Source organism: Ciconia boyciana, chromosome 4 (assembly GCF_034638445.1).
Source record: "Ciconia boyciana chromosome 4, ASM3463844v1, whole genome shotgun sequence".
In the NCBI taxonomy this organism is placed as follows: Eukaryota; Metazoa; Chordata; class Aves; order Ciconiiformes; family Ciconiidae; genus Ciconia; species Ciconia boyciana.
In genome coordinates, this window is record NC_132937.1 from 5,710,008 (window position 1) to 5,733,305 (window position 23,298).

General features: G+C 44.6%; 1 protein-coding gene across 3 annotated transcripts in view; it reads right to left on the bottom strand.

Moving 5' to 3' along the window:
- Window positions 1-23,298, bottom strand: part of LOC140650556 (E3 ubiquitin-protein ligase KCMF1-like) — a 79,644-nt gene that overhangs the window by 56,109 nt on the left and 237 nt on the right. Inside the window, exon 1 of one of the 3 annotated variants that reach the window (XM_072859034.1) lies at window positions 23,015-23,296. The exons of the other annotated variants lie outside the window; for them this stretch is intronic. Within the exon in view, the coding sequence (XP_072715135.1) occupies window positions 23,015-23,030 (16 nt within the window). The 5' untranslated portion in view covers window positions 23,031-23,296. Of the gene's footprint in view, window positions 1-23,014; window positions 23,297-23,298 lie in introns of those variants that run through there. 3 annotated transcript variants of the gene reach the window in all.

Sequence of the window (23,298 nt, forward strand, 5' to 3'; positions counted from 1 at the left end):
CAATAAGGTCTCCCCAGAACCTTCTCTTCTCCAGGCTGGAACAACCCCAACTCTCTCAGCCTTTCTTCAGAGGAGGTGTTCCATCCCTCTGACCACTTTTGTGGCCCTCCTCTGGACCCACTCTAACAGGCCCATGTCTTTCCTGTACTGAGGGCTCCAGAGCTGGATGCAGTACTCCAGGTGGGGTCTCACCAGAGCAGAATAGAGGGGCGGAATCACCTCCCTCAACCTGCTGGCCATGATTCTTTTGATGCAGCCCAGGATACGATTGGTTTTCTGGGCTGCAAGCGCACATTGCCAGCTCATGTCCAATTTTTCATCTACCAGTATATCCCCAAGTCCTTCTCTGCAGGGCTGCTCTCAATCCCTTCATCCCCCAGCCTGTATTGATACTGGGGGTTGCCCCGACCCAGGTGCAGGACCTTGCACTTGGCCTTGTTGAACCTCATGAGGTTCATACAGGCCCACTTCTCGAGCTTGTCCAGGTCTCTATGAATGGCATCCCATCCCTCAGGCATGTCAACCGCACCACACATCCATGTCGATCTTGTACTAGGGAGCCCAGAACTGGACACATGAGATCACACCTGGAGTCCCAAGTGCTGAATAGAAGGAAAGAATCTCTTCCTTCGACCTGCTATTACACTCTTGCTAACACAGCCCAGTATTTGGTTAGCCTTCACTACAAGGGCATACTGCTGTCTCATATTCAACTTGTCCACCAGGACCCTCATGTCCTTTTCTACAAAGCTGCTTTCTAGCCAGTTGGTACTCAGCCTGAACTGATGTGGGGTGTTATACCTCCCCAGGTGCAGGATTTGGCATTTGTCCTTGTTGAACTGCACGAGGTACCTGCCAGCCCATTTCTCCAGCCTGTTGAGGTCCCTCTGAATAACAGCCCAGCCTTATAACATATTGACTGCTCCCCACAATTTGGTCTTATCTGCAAACTTGCAGAGAGGGGACAAAGTTGCATTATCCAGTTGTTAACAGACATTAAACAGTATTGGCCCCAATATCCATCTCTAAAAGATACCACTAGTAATTGGCCACCAGTTGGACTTTGCACTGCTGATCACAACCCTCCAAGTCCAGCTAATTTTCCACCCACCTTATCATCCACTTCACCAAATTTGTGAGGTATGGAGACCACATCAAAAGCCTTTCTAAAGTCAACATCCACTGTTTTCCCCCTTGTCCACAAAGCCAGTCATCGCAGAGAGGGCAATCGGGCACAATTTACCCTTGGTAAACCCATGCTGGCTACTTGCAATCACCTTCTTGCACTTCATGTTCTCAGACATGACTTCCAGAAGGATTTGTTCCTTAACTTTTCCAAGGACTGAGGCAAGGCTAACCAGCCTGTAGTTTCCCAGATCCTCCTTCTTGAAAATGGGAGTAATGTTTGTTCCCCCCCACCCCCACATCATCAGGAACCTCTCCCAATCACCATGGCCTTTCAAAGATGACAGAGTGGGCTCACAATAACATGAGCCAGTTCCCTCAGCACCCTCAGATGCATCCCATGTGGTCCCATGGACTTGTGAATCTGCAATTGGCTTAAGTGGTCCCTAACTTAATCTTTGTCTACTGTGGGCAATACTTCACTCCCACAAACCGTCACTAGGCTCTGGGACCTGAGAGGCCAGAAGGCAGACCTTACCAGTGAAAACCAAGGCAAAGTGGCATCTAGTACCTAAGTACCTCAGCCTTTTCCATGTTCATTGAGGAGAAAACTGGGCCTCTTGCTGCCAATGTAACCCTTCCTGCTGTCCTCCACATCCCTCTCTAGTTGCGACTCCAGCTGATCTCAGACTTTCCTAACTCTATCCCTGCATGCTCAGACAATGTCCTGGGCTCCCCACAGCTCTATAAAAACTCTTGATACACTCAAGATCACCCTAGCATTATCATTGGTGCCCACATGCATGAGCAAAAAGGGGTAATATTCCAAGGGCCAGATGAGTCTTTGCTCTTTCTGCAACTGCCCAAATCCAAGCCCCTGATAAGCAACAAGCCTCCCAAGACTGCAAGTCAGGCTGGCAGATGGATGCCTCAATCCCCTACAGGAGGCCTCCAACTATTATCACCCACCACTTCCTCTTGGTGAGGAATCTTTCATAATTCAGTTTTTCACTATAAATTAACACTTAAGTGAAACTGCTATGCTTTTTAAATTAGAGTATGTGTGAAAACCCATCCTCTGAAAATAAAAATCTGATCCACAACAAAAACATTTTGCAGCTTCACTTTTAGTCTAATGCAGCTAGAAGAAGAGACATCACTGACTACAGTTGGGAAAAAGCAAATTCATAATTCTGTCAACACCAGATAGCAACAGATCAACATACTGTAGAGAACAAATAAGAAATATAAGTTTATCAGCCTCACTATTACAGTGCCATACAATCCAAATCATATTAGGAAATTTCATGACAAGAAGAGAGAATTCACTTTTATTTCTACAAAACAGAAGAATCACATGCAATTTTTTTTAAAAAAAGTCATCTATTTCTGCATGTCTAGAAACTGAAAACACATTAAGACCATTACTTAGAGCATTTATTTTTATTTGGGGACAATGACTCCAAAGTAGTTCCCTTAAAATAGTCACTGTGGGTTTATGCTCAACATAAACCCCTTTCAAAAGGCTTAGTACAGAATCCCAAATTTACTAATTGACTTACTGAACAAGACACATACATACCAAGTTTTAAAAAATTAGAACATTAAACTTGAAGCCAAAAAGCTTTTTCCTAAATTTAAAGTGAGTCTATGCTACAGAGATATTTTCCTTTATTTGCTGAACTAGCTTTCTGAAAATACAAACTTTTTTATACTATTATGTTGAAATATATGATGCAACATTGTATTTAATAAATCATTGCATCAACACACATGTATCCCACTCCATAGATTGAGACACAAGCAGAGAGAGCATCAAAATCCAGGTCTCATGATTCCTAATTATATACTCAGACCCCAAGGTGCAACTACAAAAAGAAAAGGCACAAAATAGTATAATATTATTTAATAGTATTTTAACAGGCTGGGGAGGGGGTGTCAACTATATTAACACAAGTTTAACAAATCTTCACCACGACAATTATTATTTCAGTGACCTGTCTATTAGAAAAGCTTACAAAATGCTTGAGAATTAGGAGATTTTAAATAAAGCTAGAAATCTAGAAGCAGCTCTGTCAATTATACCTTTTATATGATGCAGTCACATTCAGAAAAATCACAATTGATTATCTAAGATTCCCCTTGATCTTTAAGTCAGTATATTTTAGTCTTGTTCACTTATTCAGAAAAGCAAGTTTTCTGATCTAATATTTAGCTAAAGGAATTGGATAACAACTGAGATACAGTCAGCATTTTGGACTTAAAAAGTCTGCTAGGTGGCAAAATCAGACCCAGTAGTTCTGATAAACAACAGGAGAGAATATAGATTTGATTAAGGCTCACAACTGAACAATAAATAGCAGTATGATAAAAAATGCCTGTAGAAGCTAGGATATGAAAATATTGTGATCTCTGGACTATGTTAATGTCATGAAACAGGAAAAGCATGAGTCTCTGATCTGCATATAAAAGGTAAGAGGAAAGACAATGCTGTAAGTTAGTTCAAAAGAAAGATCCAGTGCTCTCTTGCTGCAAGCATAGTATGTTTTTACATGTATTGACCACTAGAAGTAGAAAGGAAATCAGATACTCAGGAAGAAAACCTAGACAATAAAGGGAGGGGACACACTGAAAATACAGAAAAAAACATGAGGTAACAATATAAGAAGTATCTCAGGGAAAGAAAAATATGACAGCTGAAACACTGAAGAGCAAACAACTCCAACTTTAAATTTCGAAGAACTAGTCTCTAAGCCCTAACTTGTTTTCTATTGAGCTTCACTCAAATGCCATTCAAAAGGGTCATTTTTGCTCAGTACATTTATGAGCAATCTGAAATAGTCAGACACCTGTGAGGAAATGCTCACCCTCACATGAAATGCACCTCCAGTAGTTAGCACCTTCTTTAAAAACATAAGACGCACATAAGATGTCAGTGGCTCAATGTCCAAGTGGAAACCAGTAACAAGAGTGGTGTCCCTCTGGGGTCTGTACCGGAACCAATACCGTTTAAGATCTTCATCAATGACACAGACAGTAGGATCGAGTGCATCCTCACAAACTTTGCAGATGACACCAAGCTGAGTGATGCAGTTGATTCCCTAGAGGGAAGGGATGCCATTCAGAGGAACCTGGACAGGCTTGAGTGGGCCCATGTGAACCTCATGAAGTTCAACAAGGCCAAGTGCAAGGTCCTGCACCTGGGTTGGGGCAATCCCCAATATCAATACAGACTGGGGGATGAAGGGATTGAGAGCAGCCCTGCAGAGAAGGACTTAGGGATATACTGGTGGATGAAAAACTGGACATGAGCTGGCAATGTGCACTTGCATCCCAGAAAGCCAATCGTATCCTGGGCTGTATCAAAAGAAGTGTGGCCAGCAGGGCGAGGGAGTTGATTCTGCCCCTCTACTCTGCTCTGGTGAGACCCCACCTGGAGTACTGCATCCAGCTCTGGGGTCCTCAGTACAGGAAAGACATGGACCTGTTAGAGTGGGTCCAGAGGAGGGCCACAAAAGTGGTCAGAGGGATGGAACACCTCCTCTGAAGAAAGGCTGAGAGAGTTGGGGTTGTTCCAGCCTGGAGAAGAGAAGGCTCCGGGGAGACCTTATTGCAGCCTTTCAGTAATTAAAGGGGGCTTATAAGAAAGATAGAGAAAGACTTTTTACCGAGACCTGTAGTGACAGGACAAGGGGCAACAGTTTTAAACTGAAAGAGGGTAGATTTAGAATGGACATAAGGAAGAAATTTTTTTTACAATGAGGATGGTGAAACACTGGAACAGGTTGCCCAGAGAAGTTGGAAGGTTGCCCCATCCCTGGAAGTGTTCAAGGTCAGGCTGGATGGGGCTTTGAGCAACCTGATCTAGTGAAAGATGTCCCTGCCCATGGCTGGGGGGTTGGACTAGATGATCTTTAAAGGTCCCTTCCAACCCAAACCATTATTTGATTTGATGCTGCACATAAGATGGTCTCACCCACGTGCTGTATTCTCAAGTTTCTTTTTAAGAATGCACATCACAAATGTACAACTCTATCACCCTATTTTTTTACCACATCAAGACAGCACAGTTCTCTAGTCTAGGAAATCATATACACACATACATGAGCTTGATAGTTCATCAATTCATTTCAGAGCTATTTTTAAGAAGGTGGCATTTGGGGGGCGCTCTAGCCTATAGAGTAAGTCTACCTGTAGCACAGAACTTCCATATTCCTAGTACTACTTTAAACAAACTTATTTTCACATCTTTTATGAGCTCTCTATATAGAGAGTTAGCCCACCCCGGCTCCTGAAGGAGATCCTAAGGATGAATTGCTCTCCTCCTACATTCTGCCACACACACCATAGCAGTCACTACCGTACAGCACTGGCAATGTTGCTTTGCAGAACACTAATTCAGAAGCAGCTCAGCACCTCATACCAGCCTCCTGACAATACCAACAGATGTCCAAAACTTTTTTAATCCTGCATTAGCCTGTCAAAGAAAAGAGAGGTATGATACAGCAAAGGCCCTAGCGTAGCAGCTGTAATATTGACCACAGAATATATTTTACAAAAATAGCTCGAGCTTTTTCAATTTAGAGACTATGAACAGGTCTGCTTTTCTTCTACACCATTTGCAGAGGCCTCAGAACCACCACAGGTAAAAAACAAAAGTATTCTCAACCCTATTGTTTATATGCAACTTCTCTAGCCTCCTGAACTTCTAGGTTGGTTTTTTTTTTTTGCTTGAACTACATAAATCTAATAATTCAAAAGGTATTGCCTCATTTTAACCAAAAGAAACTAAAGCAGCATAGACTACAACTGCATCATACAGCTGAGATCCAAGTCCTTAGTGCCACGAAAAAGAATGCAGGCAACTTCTTGCAGTCTAGAGAGGTTTAACACATTATTCTACATAGTTAAAAAAAAAATCCATTGTCTTCAAAAGCATTAATTAACAAAAAGAACATTTGAGGAAAGGGAAAATGCATTTGGAGCAAGTTTAACATGAAATTCAAAGCAAGCATCACAAACAAAAGCCATTAGCTGCTGATCTGATGCAGTTGCTCAGAAAACATCCATCATGGCATCCCTCCAAGCCAGAATTCAGAGTTCTGTACCCGCAACCAATTATTATTTCAAAGTTGTGTTTTTTTAAATCCTGAATAGACTGTTGTATTTTTACATATGCTTCTCAACAATCCTATCAGAGATGAACTCCTTATTCAGCTTTCTGGTCACACTACTTAAATCATTCCTGCTTCCAGGATACAAGAAACAAAAGAGTAACTAAGCTCTATATTACAAGGAACCAGTTACTGGAAAGCCATAATTCTCCATTACATAAGAGACTGAATAATTTACTTTTCTCACACCATTACAGACTATAAAACATGCCCATATATGTGAAAACACCATTTAAATACAATTTCTTTAATATGCTGCCATACGTTAAGCCTAATAACTTGTGCTCTGCAGATCCCCTGTTCCTTCAGACAGCTATCTGGAATAACATCTATAGCACCACCTACCACTAGTAGTTTGAGCCACGAGGGTCACAGAACTACTCTAAGAACATCCTCTACTTATAAAGCACTGTTCTATAAGAAGGTTCCATATTGCTTTTTCAGCTCCTCACACCAAGTCTTCCTTATCCTGGAAGTTTTTTTTATACTGTCGGGTCCTGCCTACCAAATAGTCTGGCAATTTGTAGGCCTTATACCAAGAGACCTGAAAGAGAATATTTTGCAGATCATTGCATCTATTCTGCTTTCAGCATCCAAAAATGCAGGGCAAAAAGCTTTTCACCCTTAGAGTTCTCTGAAGTTGAAGACAACCAAGGGAGAAGAGTGCTGGGAAGCATATCTAAAGTTTTTAGGAGTCAACTGATACCACCCAGCTTCCAATTCAACTTAATAAATCTGCAATTGATTTAATTGCAGTTACAAGTCTAATAGTTACAAGTTACACAGTTACACTTGTAACACAGTTACAAGTCTATAAGATGAAAGATGGTCATGGTTTACAGCAGGAGTAAGAGTCTGGGGATGAGCCTTCTACTGTAAGGCAATCAAGTCAACTTACATTTGTTGATATTTTCATCTTACATGGGCAATACATACAATAGCAGGGGACAGGGACAGAATTAAGATGTATACAAGGTAGTTCACACAATCTTAAGAGTTGGGGGGGGGGGGGTGGTGGTGTTAAAAGCTTAAACTGCAAAGAGTTGTGTTCTCTATGGCTTTGGCAAAGCTTTGGTGCCCTTCTTAAAGGGCATCCTGAATTTTTCTTTCAGACACCTACCTTTCCATAGTCAAATTTAGAATGAAATCTGCTGTAAATGAATCTGTTGTCTGGCTACAAGAACTTTCTAATAATCATAGAAGTCCAGCTGACAAAGGCTTATCTATATTGAGACTCCCAGCAATTTCAAGATCCACCCAAGCAAAAACTTTTCTAAAATACAACCAGCGTACACAGAAATATATAAATTATGCAATAAATGTGTAGCCAATAAATCTGAACACTATTTTTAATAATTTTTTTCCCCAGCAAAGATTGAAATTACTAACAGGTACACAATGAGCCCTTCTACTAATATCTCCCAAAACATTTCCAACCTTGAGAAACTCCTATGATCCACTGCTTCTGGGGCTGGGATACTTGAGATAGGTATCCAGACAACATCACTAATAAAACAGCTTAGAGCATGACTATCCAGCTGGATACCTTCAAGACACTTATGTCCAGACCCCAAATAATACTGAAGGCTTTCTAGCACACTTGCACGTGCCCATATATTTATTCACAGAGGCTACCACCAATTTCCTGCCACACTACCATGAATCTGTAGAGAAAGTCAAATATTTTGCAGACACAGAGAAGACAGCTTTAGTTTAAATGACAAACCTAGTCACTTTTCAAAGTACCTTGAGGATTTTATTCATGTTCAAAAAGGGCTCCAACCTTGAACCAAAGACTGCAAAAGGTACAAGTCAAACAACTGCTTGTACTCACTTCTGAGATTCAGTTCTGAACTCTATGAATGAAAAGCAGTTATGCAAGTGATAACAAAAGTTGAAGACACTTCTATGAGGGGAAAAAAACAATATTTTAACTTTGCAGAAACCTCACTCACTTTTAGGCTCTAGACAGTTGTCGAGCTTACGCAAAATAAAGCTTCATGAAATAGCTCAAAACCAAAAAATTCATTTATACATATTGGAAACCCAGTGAAACTACTGAGCATGTCACTATACTCTGCACTGAAAGAAATTCAAAATGACCTTATTTCATTGTTACTTTATCACAGTGTTATCATAATTAACTTTAAAACAAACATGTGGTGGTGGGTTAACCTCAGCTGGCTACCAGATAGCCACCCAGACACTCACCCTCCTCAAGAGGACAGGGGGTAGGGGGTGGAATAAGATGGAAAAGCTCGTGGGTAGAGATAAAGATAGGGAGATCACCTATTAATTAATGTCACAGGCAAAAGACTCAACTTGGGGAAAATTAATTTAATTTATTGCCAATTAAAAATAAAAGTAGGATGGAGAGAAACAAACCCAAAACACTAAAACACCTTCCCTCCCCCCCACCCACCGCTGCTTCTTCCCAGGCTCAACTTCACTCCTTCATTCCCAACTCTTCTACTTCCTCCCCCTGAAACCAAGGCGCACAGGAGAGATGTGGAATTGGGGGTTGCAGTCAGTTCATAACAGTTTGTCTCTGCCACTCCATCTCCCACTAGTTTCGGCTGGGATAGAGTTAATTTTCTTCCTAGTAGCTAGTATAGTACTGTGTTTTGGATTTAGGATGAGAATAATGTTGATTACACACTGATGTTTTAGTTGTTGCTGAGCAGTGCTTACACTAGTCAAGGACTTTTCAGCTTCTCATACTGCCCTGCCAGTGAGGAGGCTGGAGGTGCACAAGAAGCTGGGAGGGGACACAGCTGGGACAGCTGGCCCAAACTGACCAAAGGGATATTCCATACCATATGACATCATGCTGAACAAAAAAACTGGGGGGAGTTGGCCAGGGGGGTGCAGCCACTGCTCGGGAAGTGGCTGGGCATGGGTCAGCGGGTGGTGAGCAACTGCATTGTGCATCACTTGTTTTGTATATTCTTTTATCATTATTATTATTTTCCCTTCCTTTTCTGTCCTATTAAATTGTCTTTATCTCAACCCACGAGTTTTACCTTTTTTTCCCCCCGATTCTCTCCCCCATCCCACTCAAGGGGAGTGAGTAAATGGCTGTGTAGTGTTTAGCTGCCTGCTGGGTTAAACCACAACAGTCCGTTTTGGCACCCAACACGGGGCTCGAAGGGTTGAGATAACGACAGATCTGACCAGAGCATGTTAAAACAAATTTGTTTTAAGCATTCATTATATTAGTTTAATAGTCGCTGGTCACAATGTTGATTCATTTGCTCACAGAGTTGTTGTGCTTGTTCTCAGTGTTGTGTAACAACTCGCTTGCTGTATCTGTTCCCAAATGTGCTGTTTATCATCTCTGGGGGGTGGATTAAGGTTATCATTTTGCTGTACTGGGTAACACTGGCTTATGATATGATAAAATTACTGGCCGTGAGATTAATCTGGTATTTGTACTCAGCATCGCTGTCATCTCGGTACTGCAGGAACCATCTCTCGGAACCTATTAATAATTACACTCTTTACCTTTTCTCCTCGGAGACCCAATTTACGGGGGAAACAAGGGGGGGAACACTTTTCCCCACTCCTTCACCTTCCCCTTCTCCTCCAGGCTAGTTAAAATAGCTCTTGAGAATTTCAAATATCCTTGGGATGTTCAAACCAGCATGCTCCTATTGCTATGTCTCCTGAATGTGTATCAGGCCTTGTTTAAGTTTAGACAACTATTTAAGACTACCATCCAGAGATCTGGCTCAAGGCTGGATAGTTATGAGAGGCAGAGTGTGTGGGATAGCATGAGCAAGTACCTAGGACAGTGGGCACCTCCAGTGTTTTTGAACTTGGACCCCTGAACAAGTGCAGAATCCTGAAAAATTAGTAGAGTATTTGGAAAAAGTATGCTGTCACCCTGGCAATTCCAGAGAGACACAAATCACTGCAATGTGCTGGGGCCTGGCCCATGCCTACCGAGCCCTGTCCAACACTATTCAGAACCCTCAAGGGGAAGAGAAGGTCTCTGGATCTGACGACAAAACAACAGGCACTGCAGCTGAACCAGAGAACCAACCCATGCCAGTATCAGTCACCCCTATACACAAGAAGAAATAGTGGAAGTGAAAGTGAGCTCATTTAGTAAGGGAAGAAATTCCTACTAAGAAGGGGAAGGAGGAAGAAGTGGATGAGGCGAACTACTCCGAAGCAGGGCCATCACAAGAAGGCGAGGAGGAACAGGCAGAACTTGTAAATGAGGCGGTAACCACCCGATCCCTATCCCTGAGTGAGCTGCAAGATATGCAAAAAGATTTCAGCCATCGTCCAGGCGAGCACATTCTCACCTGGCTGCTCTGATGCTGGGATAATGGGGCCAGTAGCCTGGATTTAGATGGTTAGGAAGCCAAACAGCTGGGATCCCTTTCTAGGGAAGGGGGCATTGACAAAGTGATTGGAAAAGGGGCACAAGCCCTCAGCCTCTGGAGGCGATTCCTGTCAGCTATGAAGGAAAGATATCCCTTCAAGGAAGATGATGTATATCGCCCCGGGAAATGGACCACCATGGAGAGAGGTATCCAGTACCTGAGGGAATTAGGCGTGCTGGAGGTGGTTTATGATGACCTGGACAATGAGCATGTATCCAAAGATCCAGATGAAGTCCAGTGCACACGACCCATGTGGCAGAAGTTGGTGGGGAGCACACCAACATCGTATGCCAGCTCATTGGCAGTAATGACCTGGAAAGACGTAGGAGGTCCAACAGCGGATTAAATGGCTGGCCAACTCCAACAATACGAAGAAAGCCTCTCTTTCTCCCTATGGGCCTCCGTCTCAGCTGTGGAGAAACTCTCCTGGGAGTTCCAGCAACTCAAAGAGGATATGCCCTACTCCCCACCTGTACGGACCGGTATCTCAGCTATTAGGAGTAAGCGTTCCTTTACTCAAAAGAGAGGATATAGAGGGTACACACCACGGGCCACCCTATGGTTTTACCTGCATGATCACGGGGAGAACATGACTGCCCAAGTCGCAGAATCCAAAAGCAGGGACTAGGAGAATGAAGAACTGCCCACTGTAGGAGAAGATCAGGTTCGAGACCATCTAAGGAACCTGAATGTGCACAAGTCCATGGGACCTGATGAGATGCATACGTGGGTCCCGAGGGAACTGGCAGATAAAGTTGCTAAGCCACTACCCATCATATTTGAGAAGTCGTGGCAGTCCGGTGAAGTTCCCACTGACTGGAAAAGGGGAAAAAAGAAAGACACAAGGAACTACAGGCCAGCCAGTCTCACCTCCGTGCCCAGCAAGATCATGGAGCAGATCCTCCTGGAACCTATGCTAAGGCACATGGAAAATAAGGAGGAAACTGGTGACAGCCAGCATGGCTTCACCAAGGGCAAATCATGCCTGAACAAATTTGGTGGCCTTCTACAACGGGATTACAGCGTTGGTGGATAAGGGAAGAACAACTGAGGTCATCTACCCGGACTTGTGCAAAGCGTTTAATACTGTCCCACACAACATCCTTCTCTCTAAATTGGAGAGATATGGATTTGACGGATGGACCAGTTGGTGGATAAGGAATTGGTTGGATGGTTGCACTCAAAAAGCTGCGGTCAACGGCTCAATGTCCAAGTGGAGACCAGTGATGAGTGGCGTTCCTCAGGGGTCCGTATTGGGACTGGCACTATTTAACATCTTTGTCAGCGATATGGACAGTGGGATTGAGTGCACCCTCAGCAAGTTTGCAGACAATACCAAGCCGTGTGGTGCGGTCGACACACTGGAGGGAAGGGATGCCATGCAGAGGGACGCTGACAGGACTGAGAGGTGGGCCCGTGCGAACCTCATGAAGTTGAACAAGGCCAAGTGCAAGGTCCTGCACATTGGTTGGAGCAATCCCCAGCATCACTACAGACAGGGCGAAGAATGGATTCAGAGCAGCCATTAAGAGAAAGACTTGGGGGTGGTGGTTGATGAGAAGCTCAACATGATGCGGCAATGTGTGCTTGCAGCCCAGAACGCCAACCGTATCCTGGGCTGCATGAAAAAAAGCATGGCCAGCAGGTCGAGGGATGTGATTCTGCCCCTCTACTCTGCTCTTGTAAGACCCCACCTGGAGTACTACGTTCAGCTCTGCTGCACCCAGCACAAGAAGGACATGGAGCTGGTGAAGCAAGTCCAGAGGAGAGCCACGAAGACGATCAGAAGGCTGGAGCACCTCTCCTCTGAAGACAGGCTGACACAGTTGGGGTTGTTAACCCTGGAGAAGAGAAAGCTCTGGGGAGACCTTACAGCAGCCTTCCAGTACCTGAAGGGGGCCTACAAAAAAGCTAGAGAGGGACTTTTTACAAGGCCATGTAGTGATAGGACAAGGGGTAATGGCATTAAACTGAAAGAGGGTAGATGTAGATTAGATATATGGAAGAAATTCTGCACTATGAGGGTAGTGAGGCAGGCTGACCTAGCCCATGCCTACCGAGCCCTGTTCAACACTATTCAGTACCCTCAAAGGGAAGAGAAGGTCTCCAGATCTGACGACAAAGCGACAGGCACTGTGGCTACATCCGCCCCGGCGACAAATACTGCGGTTGAACCAGGGAACCAACTCATGCCTGTATCAGTTGCCCCTACACACAAGAAGAAATCTTGGAAGAGAAAGTCAGCTCGTTTAGAAAGGGAGGATGAAAAAGCAGGACCATCACAAAGAGAGGAGGAGGAAGAGGAAGAACTCGTAAACGAGACGGAAACCACCCGATCCCTATCCCCGACTGAGCTGCAAGATATGCAAAAAGAGTTCAGCCGTCATCCAGGTGACCACGTTGTCACCTGGCTGCTCCAATGCTGGGATAACAGGGCCAGTAGCCTGGAATTAGAGGGTAAGGAAGCCAAGCAGCTGGGATCCCTTTCTAGGGAAGGGGGCATTGACAAAGTGATTGGAAAAGGGGCACCAGCCCTCAGCCTCTGGAGGCAACTCCTGTCAGCTATGAAGGAAAGATATCCCTTCAAGGAAGATGTTATATATCGCCTAGGCAAATGGACCACCATGGAGAAAAGTATCCAGTACCTGAGGGAATTAGCCACGATGGAGGTGGTTTATGGTGACCTGAACAACGAACATTTATCCAAAGATCCACATGAAGTCCACTGCACACGACCCATGTGGCGGACATAAGAGGACATGAGAAAGTGGGATGGAAAACCTACCTCGACACTAGAGGCGCAGGTACATGAGTTGCAAGGAAAAACAATCACCAAAGGGGGTTCTTCCAGGAAAATTGGTGCTCCAGTTTCCAGTGGGCAGTTCCCCAGACAGAGTAATAGGGCTGATCTTACTCCTGATTTTAATGAAGGAGCACCTGACTCATATGTACAAGAAGTGGGTAATGAATACTATGACCAGGACTAGAGGGGCCCTGCCTCCAGCCAGGTGGAGAAAAGGGACAACTGGATTTACTGGACTGCGTGGATTCGATGGCCTGGCACATCAGACCCACAGGAGTATAAGGCTCTAGGAGACACCGGTGCACAGAGTATCCTAATGCCATCAAACTATACAGGGGCAGAACCCATCTGTATTTCCGCAGTGACAGGGGGATCCCAACAGCTAACTGTACTGGAGACAGAAGTGAGCCTAACTGGGAATGAGTGGCAAAAGCACCCCATTGTGACTGGCCCAGAGGCTCCGTGCATCCTTGGCATAGACTACCTCAGGAGAGGGTACTTCAAGGACCCAAAAGGGTACCGGTGGGCTTTTGGTATAGCTGCCTTGGAGATGGAGGAAATTAAGAAACTGTCTACCTTGCCTGGTCTCTCAGAGCACCCTTCTGTTGTGGGGTTGCTTAGGGTCAAAGAACAACAGGTGCCAATTACTACCACAACAGTGCACCGGAGGCAATATTGCACCAACCAAGACTCCCTGATTCCTATCCATAAGCTGATCCGGCGACTGGAGACTCAAGGAGTGATCAGTAGGACTCATTCACCCTTTAATAGCCCCATATGGCCAGTGCAAAAGTCTAATGGAGAGTGGAGACTAACAGTAGACTATCGTGGCCTGAATGAAGTCACGCTGCTGCGCCAGAAATGCTGGAACTTCAATATGAACTGGAGTCAAAAGCAGCCAAGTGGTATGCCACAATTAATATCGCTAATGCATTCTTCTCAATCCCTTTGGCAGCAGAGTGCAGGCCACAGTTTGCTTTCACTTGGAGGGGCGTTAAGTACACTTGGAATCGATTGCCCCAGGGGTGGAAACACAGCCCTACCATTTGCCATGGACTGATCCAGACAGCACTGGAACAGGGTGAAGCTCCAGAACATCTGCAATACATTGATGACATCATCGTGTGGGGCAATACAGCAGAAGAAGTTTTTGAGAAAGGGAAGAAAATAGTCCAGATCCTCCTGAAAGCTGGTTTTGCCATAAAACAAAGTAAGGTCAAGGGACCTGCACAGGAGATCCAGTTCTTAGGAATAAAATGGCAAGATGGACGTCGTCAGATCCCAATGGATGTGATCAACAAAACAACAGCCATGTCCCCACCAACTAGCAAAAAGGAAAAACAAGCTTTCCCAGGCATTGTGGGTTTTTGGAGAATGCATATTCCAAATTACAGTCTGATCGTAAGCCCTCTCTACCAAGGGACCCGGAAGAGGAATGATTTCCAATGGGGCCCTGAGCAACAACAAGCCTCTGAACAAATTAAACGGGAGATGGTTCATGCAGTAGCCCTTGGGCCAGTCTGGGCAGGGCAAGATGTAAAAAATGTGCTCGCCACCACAGCTGGGGAGAATAGCCCTACCTGGAGTGTCTGGCAGAAAGCACCAGGGGAGACACGAGGTCGACCCCTAGGGTTTTGGAGTCAGGGATACAGAGGATCCGAGGCCTGCTAAACTCCAACTGAAAAAGAGATATTATTGGCAGCATATGAAGGGGTTCGAGCTGCTTCGGAAGTGGTTGGTACTGAAGCACAGCTCCTCTTGGCACCCCAACTGCCGGTGCTGGGCTGGATGTTCAAAGGGAGGGTCCCCTCTACACATCATGCAACTGATGCTACGTGGAGTAAGTGGGTCGCACTGACCACACAACGGGCTCGGATAGGAAACCCCAGTTTCCCAGGAATCTTGGAAGTAATTATGGACTGGCCAGAAGGCAAAGATTTTGGAATATCACCAGAGGAGGAGGTGACGCGTGCTGAGGAGGCCCCACTGTACAATAAATTACCAGATAATGAGAAGCAATATGCCCTGTTCACTGATGGGTCCCATCTTGTAGGAAAGCATCAGAGATGGAAAGCTGCTGTATAAGCAGCTGAGTCTTATATGACAAGTTGTAGAAACTGCTGAAGGAGATGGTGAGTCGAGCCAATTTGCAGAAGTAAAGGCCATCCAGCTGGCTTTAGACATTGCTGAATGAGAAAAGTGGCCAGTGCTCTATCTCTATACTGACTCATGGATGGTGGCAAATGCCCTGTGGGGGCCGTTACAGCAATGGAAGCAGAGCAACTGGCAGCACAGAGGTAAACCCATCTGGGCTGCAGCACTGTGGCAAAATATTGCTGCCCAGGTAGAGAAACTGGTTGTAAAAGTACCTCACATAGGTGCTCATATACCCAAGAGTCAGGCCACTGAGGAACATCAAAACAACCAGCAGGTGGATCAGGCTGCTAAGACTGAAGTGCCTCAGGTGGATCTGGACTGGCAACATAAGGGTGAATTATTCATAGCTAGGTGGGCCCATGACACCTCAGGCCATCAAGGAAGAGATGCAACATATAGATGGGCTCGTGATCGAGGGGTGGACTTGACCATGGACACTATTGCACAGGGTAGCCATGAATGTGAAACATGCGCTGCAATCAAGCAAGCCAAGCGGTTAAAGCCTCTGTGGTATGGAGGGCGATGGCTGAAATATAAATATGGGGAGGCCTGGCAGATGAATTATATCACACTCCCACAAACCTGCCAAGGCAAGCGCCATGTGCTTACAATGGTGGAAGCAACTATCGGATGTCTGGAAACATGTCCCGTACCCCATGCCACTGCCCGGAACGCTATCCTGGGCCTTGAAAAGCAAGTCCTATGGCGACATGGCACCCCAGAAAGAATTGAGTCAGACAACAGGACTCATTTCCAAAACAAGCTCATAGACACCTGGGCCAAAGAGCATGGCATTGAGTGGGTATATCACATCCCCTGTCATGCACCAGCCTCTGGGAAAATTGAACAATACAATGGACAGTTAAAGAATACACTGAGAGCAATGGGTGGTGGGACATTCAAACATTGGGATACACATTTAGCACAGACCATCTGGTTAGTCAACACTAGGGGATCTGTCAATCGAGCTGGCCCTGCCCAATCAAAACTTTTACCTACTGTAGAAGGGGATAAAGTCCCTATAATGCACATAAAAAACATGCTGGGGAAGACAGTCTGGGTTACTCCTGCCTCGGGCAAAGGCAAGCCCATTCATGGGATTGCTTTTGCTCAAGGACCCGGGTACACTTGGTGGGTCATGTGAAAGGATGGGGAAGTCCACTGTGTACCTCAAGGGGATTTGATTTTGGGTGAGAATAGCCAATGAACTAAATGATACGATGTTAATTGCTATATAATACTGTATGTCATCACTTTTATGGTTGCTACATGCCTTATCAATGGTATTACAGTAAGAATCACCCAGATTAATGAAGAATGAACTCTCATGAAACCAAGCAAAGTGCAGCAGTGATGGAACCAGAACTGGCTTCAGCATGCAACATTCCAACACCACACACCATCTCTCCTGCCCAGAAGGACTGTTATGACAGATGGAACCCAAACTCATGGACTAAATGAACCCAACAGACATTTTAGAGGGATGGCCCATAGACCAAGGGAACGATATCTGTGTGTACATATCAAAAGACAGGGAAAGTGGTGGTGATTAATTGGAATGTATTGGAAAGGGTAGAACCTGGGCATGACATAGATGGTATAGAATAAGGGGCAGATACTGTCCTAGTTTTGGCTGGGATAGAGTTAATTGTCTTCCTAGTAGCTGGTATAGTGCTGTGTTTTGGATTTAGTATGAGAATAATATTGATAACACACTGATGTTTCAGTTGTTGCTAAGTAGTGCTTACACTAGTAAAGGCCTTTTCAGCTTCCCATGCTCTGCCAGGTGCAGAAGAAGCTGGGAGGGGGCACAGCCAGGATAGTTGATCCAAACTGACCAAAGGGCTATTCCATACCGTATGACGTCATGCTCAGTATATAAACTGGGGGGAGTTGGCCAGGGGGGCAGCGATCGCTGCTCGGGGACTGGCTGGGCATCGGTCGGCAGGTGGTGAGTGATTGCATCACTTGTTTGGTTTTTTTTCCTGGGTTTTGTTCCTCTCCTTGTTTTCCTTTTCATTACAGTTTATTATTATTTTTTGTTCCAATTATTAAACTGTTTTTATCTCAACCCACAAGTTTTCTTACTTTTGCTCTTCTCATTCTCTTCCCCTTCCCACCGGGACCAGGGAGGGTGAGCAAGCGGCTGTGTGGTGTTTAGTTGTCTGCTGAAGCTAAACCACGACAGAGGTAAAATAACACAAGTGACCAAGGAGGTAACATAACTCGGTGACTCCAGAGTTCAAACAGAGCTGTAGAACTTTACAGTAGCTATGGAGCTGCAGGTTTTGGTCGTTTGCTTTTTTCCTTTTCCAGTTTTTCTAAGAAATATAACAACAAATTACACACTCAGAGGAAGGGACACCCTGTTGGCCTCTCCTAGGGCTGTCCCAGGAGAGCATCAGCCCCATGGTCCAGGCATGGAATCCATCAAGATGAGTCAATGCTGGAGCACCTTTCGGACTGAGGGGGAGTTTCTGCCTAGGGGTATGGGACACATTATGGGGAAAAAACATTTTGGGATTGCACAGGACTTATTACGGGATGTTCAGGGGATGAACCAAAGGCAGGAAAAGGAAGGGGTTTAGGTGATTTGGGGAGGAACAAATGTGGGAAAATAGCAGGTACAGAGATAAAATGGGCCTGTCGCATGAAAACAGTGTCTGGTCAGTACACTTGTCTGGCCATGCCCTGTACCTGATCAGCGCAGTCTGTGTTATCTTATTAAATTCCATTTCTAACTCTTTCCCTGGGTGAGGAACTTTATTCTGTGTGCATGTGTGCGTATGGGGATCTGAGTGCCAGTGACTGGAGTGAGACCACAGGTCACAGGGGCTCGTGTGCCTGGGTGCCAGCAACTAGAGTGACCAGAGTGAGTGAAATCCAATGCCAGCCACCAGAGTGGAACCAGGAGCCAGAGCACCTGCGTGCCCATAGCGTCAGCAACTGGAGCCAAGTATGGTGGCTGTGTGAGTGAGTGTGTGATTGCTAGCGAATATCAAGCTGGACTAGCCAGCATGTAGGTGAAACGACCTGGGAGCCAGGAATGTATGTGTTTGTCTCTAAGGGTAGAGACACAAAGTACAAAGTTTGAGACAGAATCCAAAGTTTTTATCCTTCAAACTGGAAATCAGGTGGTATAACTTTTTCTCCAAAGAAGTATTGCACAGTCTAGTTACACATCGTGTGAAAAAGCACTTCTGTTTATCAGTTTTAAATCATCAGCCTCTTTAATTTTATAACCTCCTGTTCTTGCATTATGAAAAAAAGTTATAGGCACTCTCATCTATATTAAGCTATTCATTCTTTTTAGATTCTCTTTGTCAACCTTGAATATCAAGATTTTTTCAGTCTCTATTCATGCAATAGTCCTTTGTCTCTCTCCCCCCCCCCCCCCCCCCCCCCAGTCACATCACTTCTTGAGTTCTTTGGAGGGGATTAAAGCTGCATACAATAGTTTATAACACTGTTATACTGAAATCTGACAGTGCTGCCTGAATTTAACTGCTTGTTCGTCTTCTCCTTATGACTCATTTTCACAGCCTTTAACTATCACATTTGTCCACCTAGTTAAAGCTCCGTAGGCCAAGAATGCATTTTGTTTGGAAGTTTCAGCCAAAACATTTCCAAGAACTAAAATAGGAGAAAAGCCACTAATTTGCAGGTATTAGAGTTGCAGCTGTGAATGCCCAAAATTTTTAGTTGGGCCTGCATGAAACAAGAAACACACAGATAGCAGCCACCTGTAAACTCTTGTCCAAGTGATTTGCCTGGCATTTAAGAACTCCATAGAAGAGACAGGAATGAATCCAGCTTTCCACAACGAAATTCAACTATGAACACCACAAAAATACTTTCTTCCTATAATGCCTCATCTCCTTGTTTACTGTCCACCTCCAAAAAAAGAACAGGAGTCCTCCCCTACATACAACAGCCTCCTTCCCTATACACCCTTGACAAGGCAGGGTACAACAGAGAAGATAATATGTGGCTATGTAATTTCACAGTGCATGTACTCAAAGAGGGCTGAATTAGGTTTCTCTGTGCAAGCTAGTTCTGGCATGTCCCAACTCCTGAGTGCTCAACTTGACAACCTTGCTATTCTGAGCAGCTTGAATGCAGTAACATTTTTCACATCTTACCAACAAACACAGTAGCAGTAAAAAACAGAAGCATGATTATCTACAGTGATACCCCACCACCTTTCCCAAGTTGATACCATGGAAGTAGACACTTTAAGGTATCCGAAGAGTTTATTTCTCCCTATTGCTTTTCCTTTTAACACAAGTTAATTTCACTCATCTTGTGCTGCTCATGCATTGAGCTTACTTAGCTCTTTCTAAAGTTCCTTAGAAGACCTTCTAGTCACCCCTAGCTCAAATAACTGTCTTATTTGCACATGTTTCTATCCCACTATTCCCTTCCCCCACATCCTCCACTATGGATAATTTTTGAAGTTCTATACCAGTTCCATTTCTGAAGGTATTAAACAGTCAATGGCAAAAGGTCAATGGTTGAATTCTACTCTCTCTTTTCCTGTCTCCCAACCAACTTCTGATCCACAACATGACTTAATTTCTTGCCACAAAGCAAAGAAAATTGCCCAGAGACCCTGATGAAAAGTAAGCTTATACCTCCATCAGATACTTATATAGAGCCCTGAGACACTGGAATTCCAAGTTCTCCAGCATTTATTTTCTCACATACATCCTTCCCCATCACAAAACTGATTCTAGCAAGAACAAGCCATTTTGACAAAAACACACAGCAGAGATACAGTTTATTAACATGACTGAAACTCACTTTTCTTCTATACCTTATCCTTGCAAAACCAACTTCCATCAACTTACAGACTGAGAACTCTCAGCCAACCACAGACCCTACATCAAGGCAACTTATTCTAACCTTATAACTAATATAAAATTAACACTTAAAACATGTTAAATGGGGAAGAAAAACATTAAGAAAACTCAAGACAAACCAGGTTCCTATAAAAATCTATCACAAAGTACAACTGTTGCTGCAGCTTTATATATCTTTTCAGTTTTGATGGGGTTTTTCCTTCTTTTTATATAAAGACATTTATGACAACAATGTAACATTACCATCAACAGTTTATTAGAAGATAACTGTTTTCATTTTTAAGAACATGCAATTTCCAAGAACACTGATATACCTGTTTCCAATTTTTAAGAAAACCACACTTAATATTATTTCCATACTTTGATTTCTGCTGGTGAATAGAAAGACCGAGAAAAACATTATTCCCCGTGCTACAAAAAAAACCTAACATCCACTAGAAAAACCTCAAAACATAACCTCTATCAATCAGAAACACATTTAAAAAAAACTGTTTTGATAATTCTTCTCTATTAAAACATCACAACACTGAACAACACATCATACCACTTTTGTAGCTTTAACCAGTGCAATCTAACAAGTCCGCATCCTACTACCATGCTTTAAATTGCATACCATGGGTATCTATCACAGCAGCAGTTTACAGAGTACTTTCTCCAACAAAGCCACAAACAAAAACTTTTTATTAACCCTTATTTTACTCACTGTTGTTAGCATTTGCCTCATTATCTGCATAGGATGCAGATAATCCAACAACCCCACCCACCCTCTTTGGGGGGAGATGACCCCAAAAACAAAAAAAAACCACCACAAAAAACCCACACACCACCAACACACACACACACAACACCACATCTTAATCAGAAAAGAACCAAGAGGATTTGGTACCTTTACTAGAAAAAAAAGTTTTAGTAGATTCAGGCAAGACTGGTCTTAGATAGGCAAGCACACACACTAACAAAATGCTGTAGCTATACACTGAATAGCCATCATACTTACTCTAGTTCAGCATCAAGCTACCAACCCTCCATCTAGAAGTCAGTATTATTACTCCCAAACATTGAAGTCTTCTAGCACATTATTTAATCTTAATGTTTTGAAAGCAAAAATATCTCCGTTCCTTTTAAAAAGTTTATTCTCACAGCTCTAGGAGAATCAAAATTATTATGGAGACAAGTGCTAAATTTAGTTCCTAACAGACCAAAAAATTATCCTTTCAAGATACAAGGCAGAACTTCTACAAAATATTTTATACTAGTGCAACTACCAGTAAGAAGAGGTAGAAAACCAAGCAAGTTTCTTCACAAATATCACACAACTTCTCTCTACATAAATTCCCTCCTTTCATTTTTCTCTCCATTCTTCTCACTTTTTTTATTAACTAGCCACTTCACTTACCCATAGAAAAAAAAAAAAAAAACAGAACAAGGACAAACACACAAAATAATTGTATGATGACCTCTCTAAAGAAGCTGCTACTACATCAGCATGTTTCCTCTTTGAAAATACAAAACTAAATATATATATATTACTTCTCAACCTGCCAAAGCTACCAGAATACAAACTACACCTAAACAAGGCCATGAAGACTGCATAAACTCTTTCTCCCAATCCAAACACCACAGCCAATTATGTGCATAAGTTCCTTCTACACCTGACACACAACCCCCCCTCACCTTCGTTATACTAAAGCAGACCACACCCCAATCCACTTCCCCTGGATGCCAGGCTACCCTCCTTGCATCACCTCCCCTCAAGCACTACTTTCCTAGTGCCTCAAGCCCCACAGTCCCTTCTTCTCCTCCTCCCTACCCTAACAAACCTGGGGGTGCTTCCCCTCACAGGGAGCATATCATGCCAAGCCTGCCTCTCCTTCCCCTCCTGCACCCCTTCTCCCTTCACATCATGCCATTCACAACTCCCAGGATACATCAGCAAGCCACCCTGACACACACCTCTCACACCCCTTACACCTTCCTCCTTTCCCGCAAAACAGATTCCTCCAGGCCCACCTCTCAGGCCCATCCTTCAAACAGTGAAGTAAGAGGAGTGAAAATAAACAGCTCACCTGTCTCCTCCCCTCTATTATCTGCCTCGGACACACTCCTTGCCCGGGGCGAGGCAAGGCCCGAGTCGCAGGCTAGTGAGAGGTGGCAGAGACCAGACCTACTTCAAGCTGTAGCAGGCCCTTCAACCTCAGCGAGCACGGGCCTGGCTTACGTGCTTACTGGCGACAGAAAAGGGACTCGGGGCCTACCCGTAACGGACACGGCCGCCACCTCCCTTCCCGCGACACTGCAAAGCGAGGCCTGGCCGCCGCCTTCCTCCTCCCACCATGGCCACTTTCCGCGACCGACTCCACAGGCCCCGCTCTCAGCGGCGGCAGCGCCGCCATGTTGACCCACCTCACACGGCAGCATGCGAGGCCCTAATGCCGTACAGGGCTCAAGGACATCTCGCTCGCCCCCCCCCCCCCCCCTCCGCGGCCTTGGGTCTCTCACCTTCATGTCGGGACATCCTAATTTTGAGGCTGTAGCCCAGGCCTGTCCCTAGGCTCCTGCTGGGCTGCTCGGGCGTCGCTTTAGCCTAGGTCCCTCCCACCTTACGCACTGACCCCCAAGCGCGAAGCGAACAAGCAACAAAAAGGGGAAAGAAATGGGAGGGTGAAGCAAAGAGGTATCTGTTCCAACGGCCCCGGCCGGCCGGCCGGCCTGCCTGCCTCCCTCAGGGGGGCGGATCCACCAGCAGTGACTTCCCAAGCGCCGCGATACAGTGAATCTTAGGC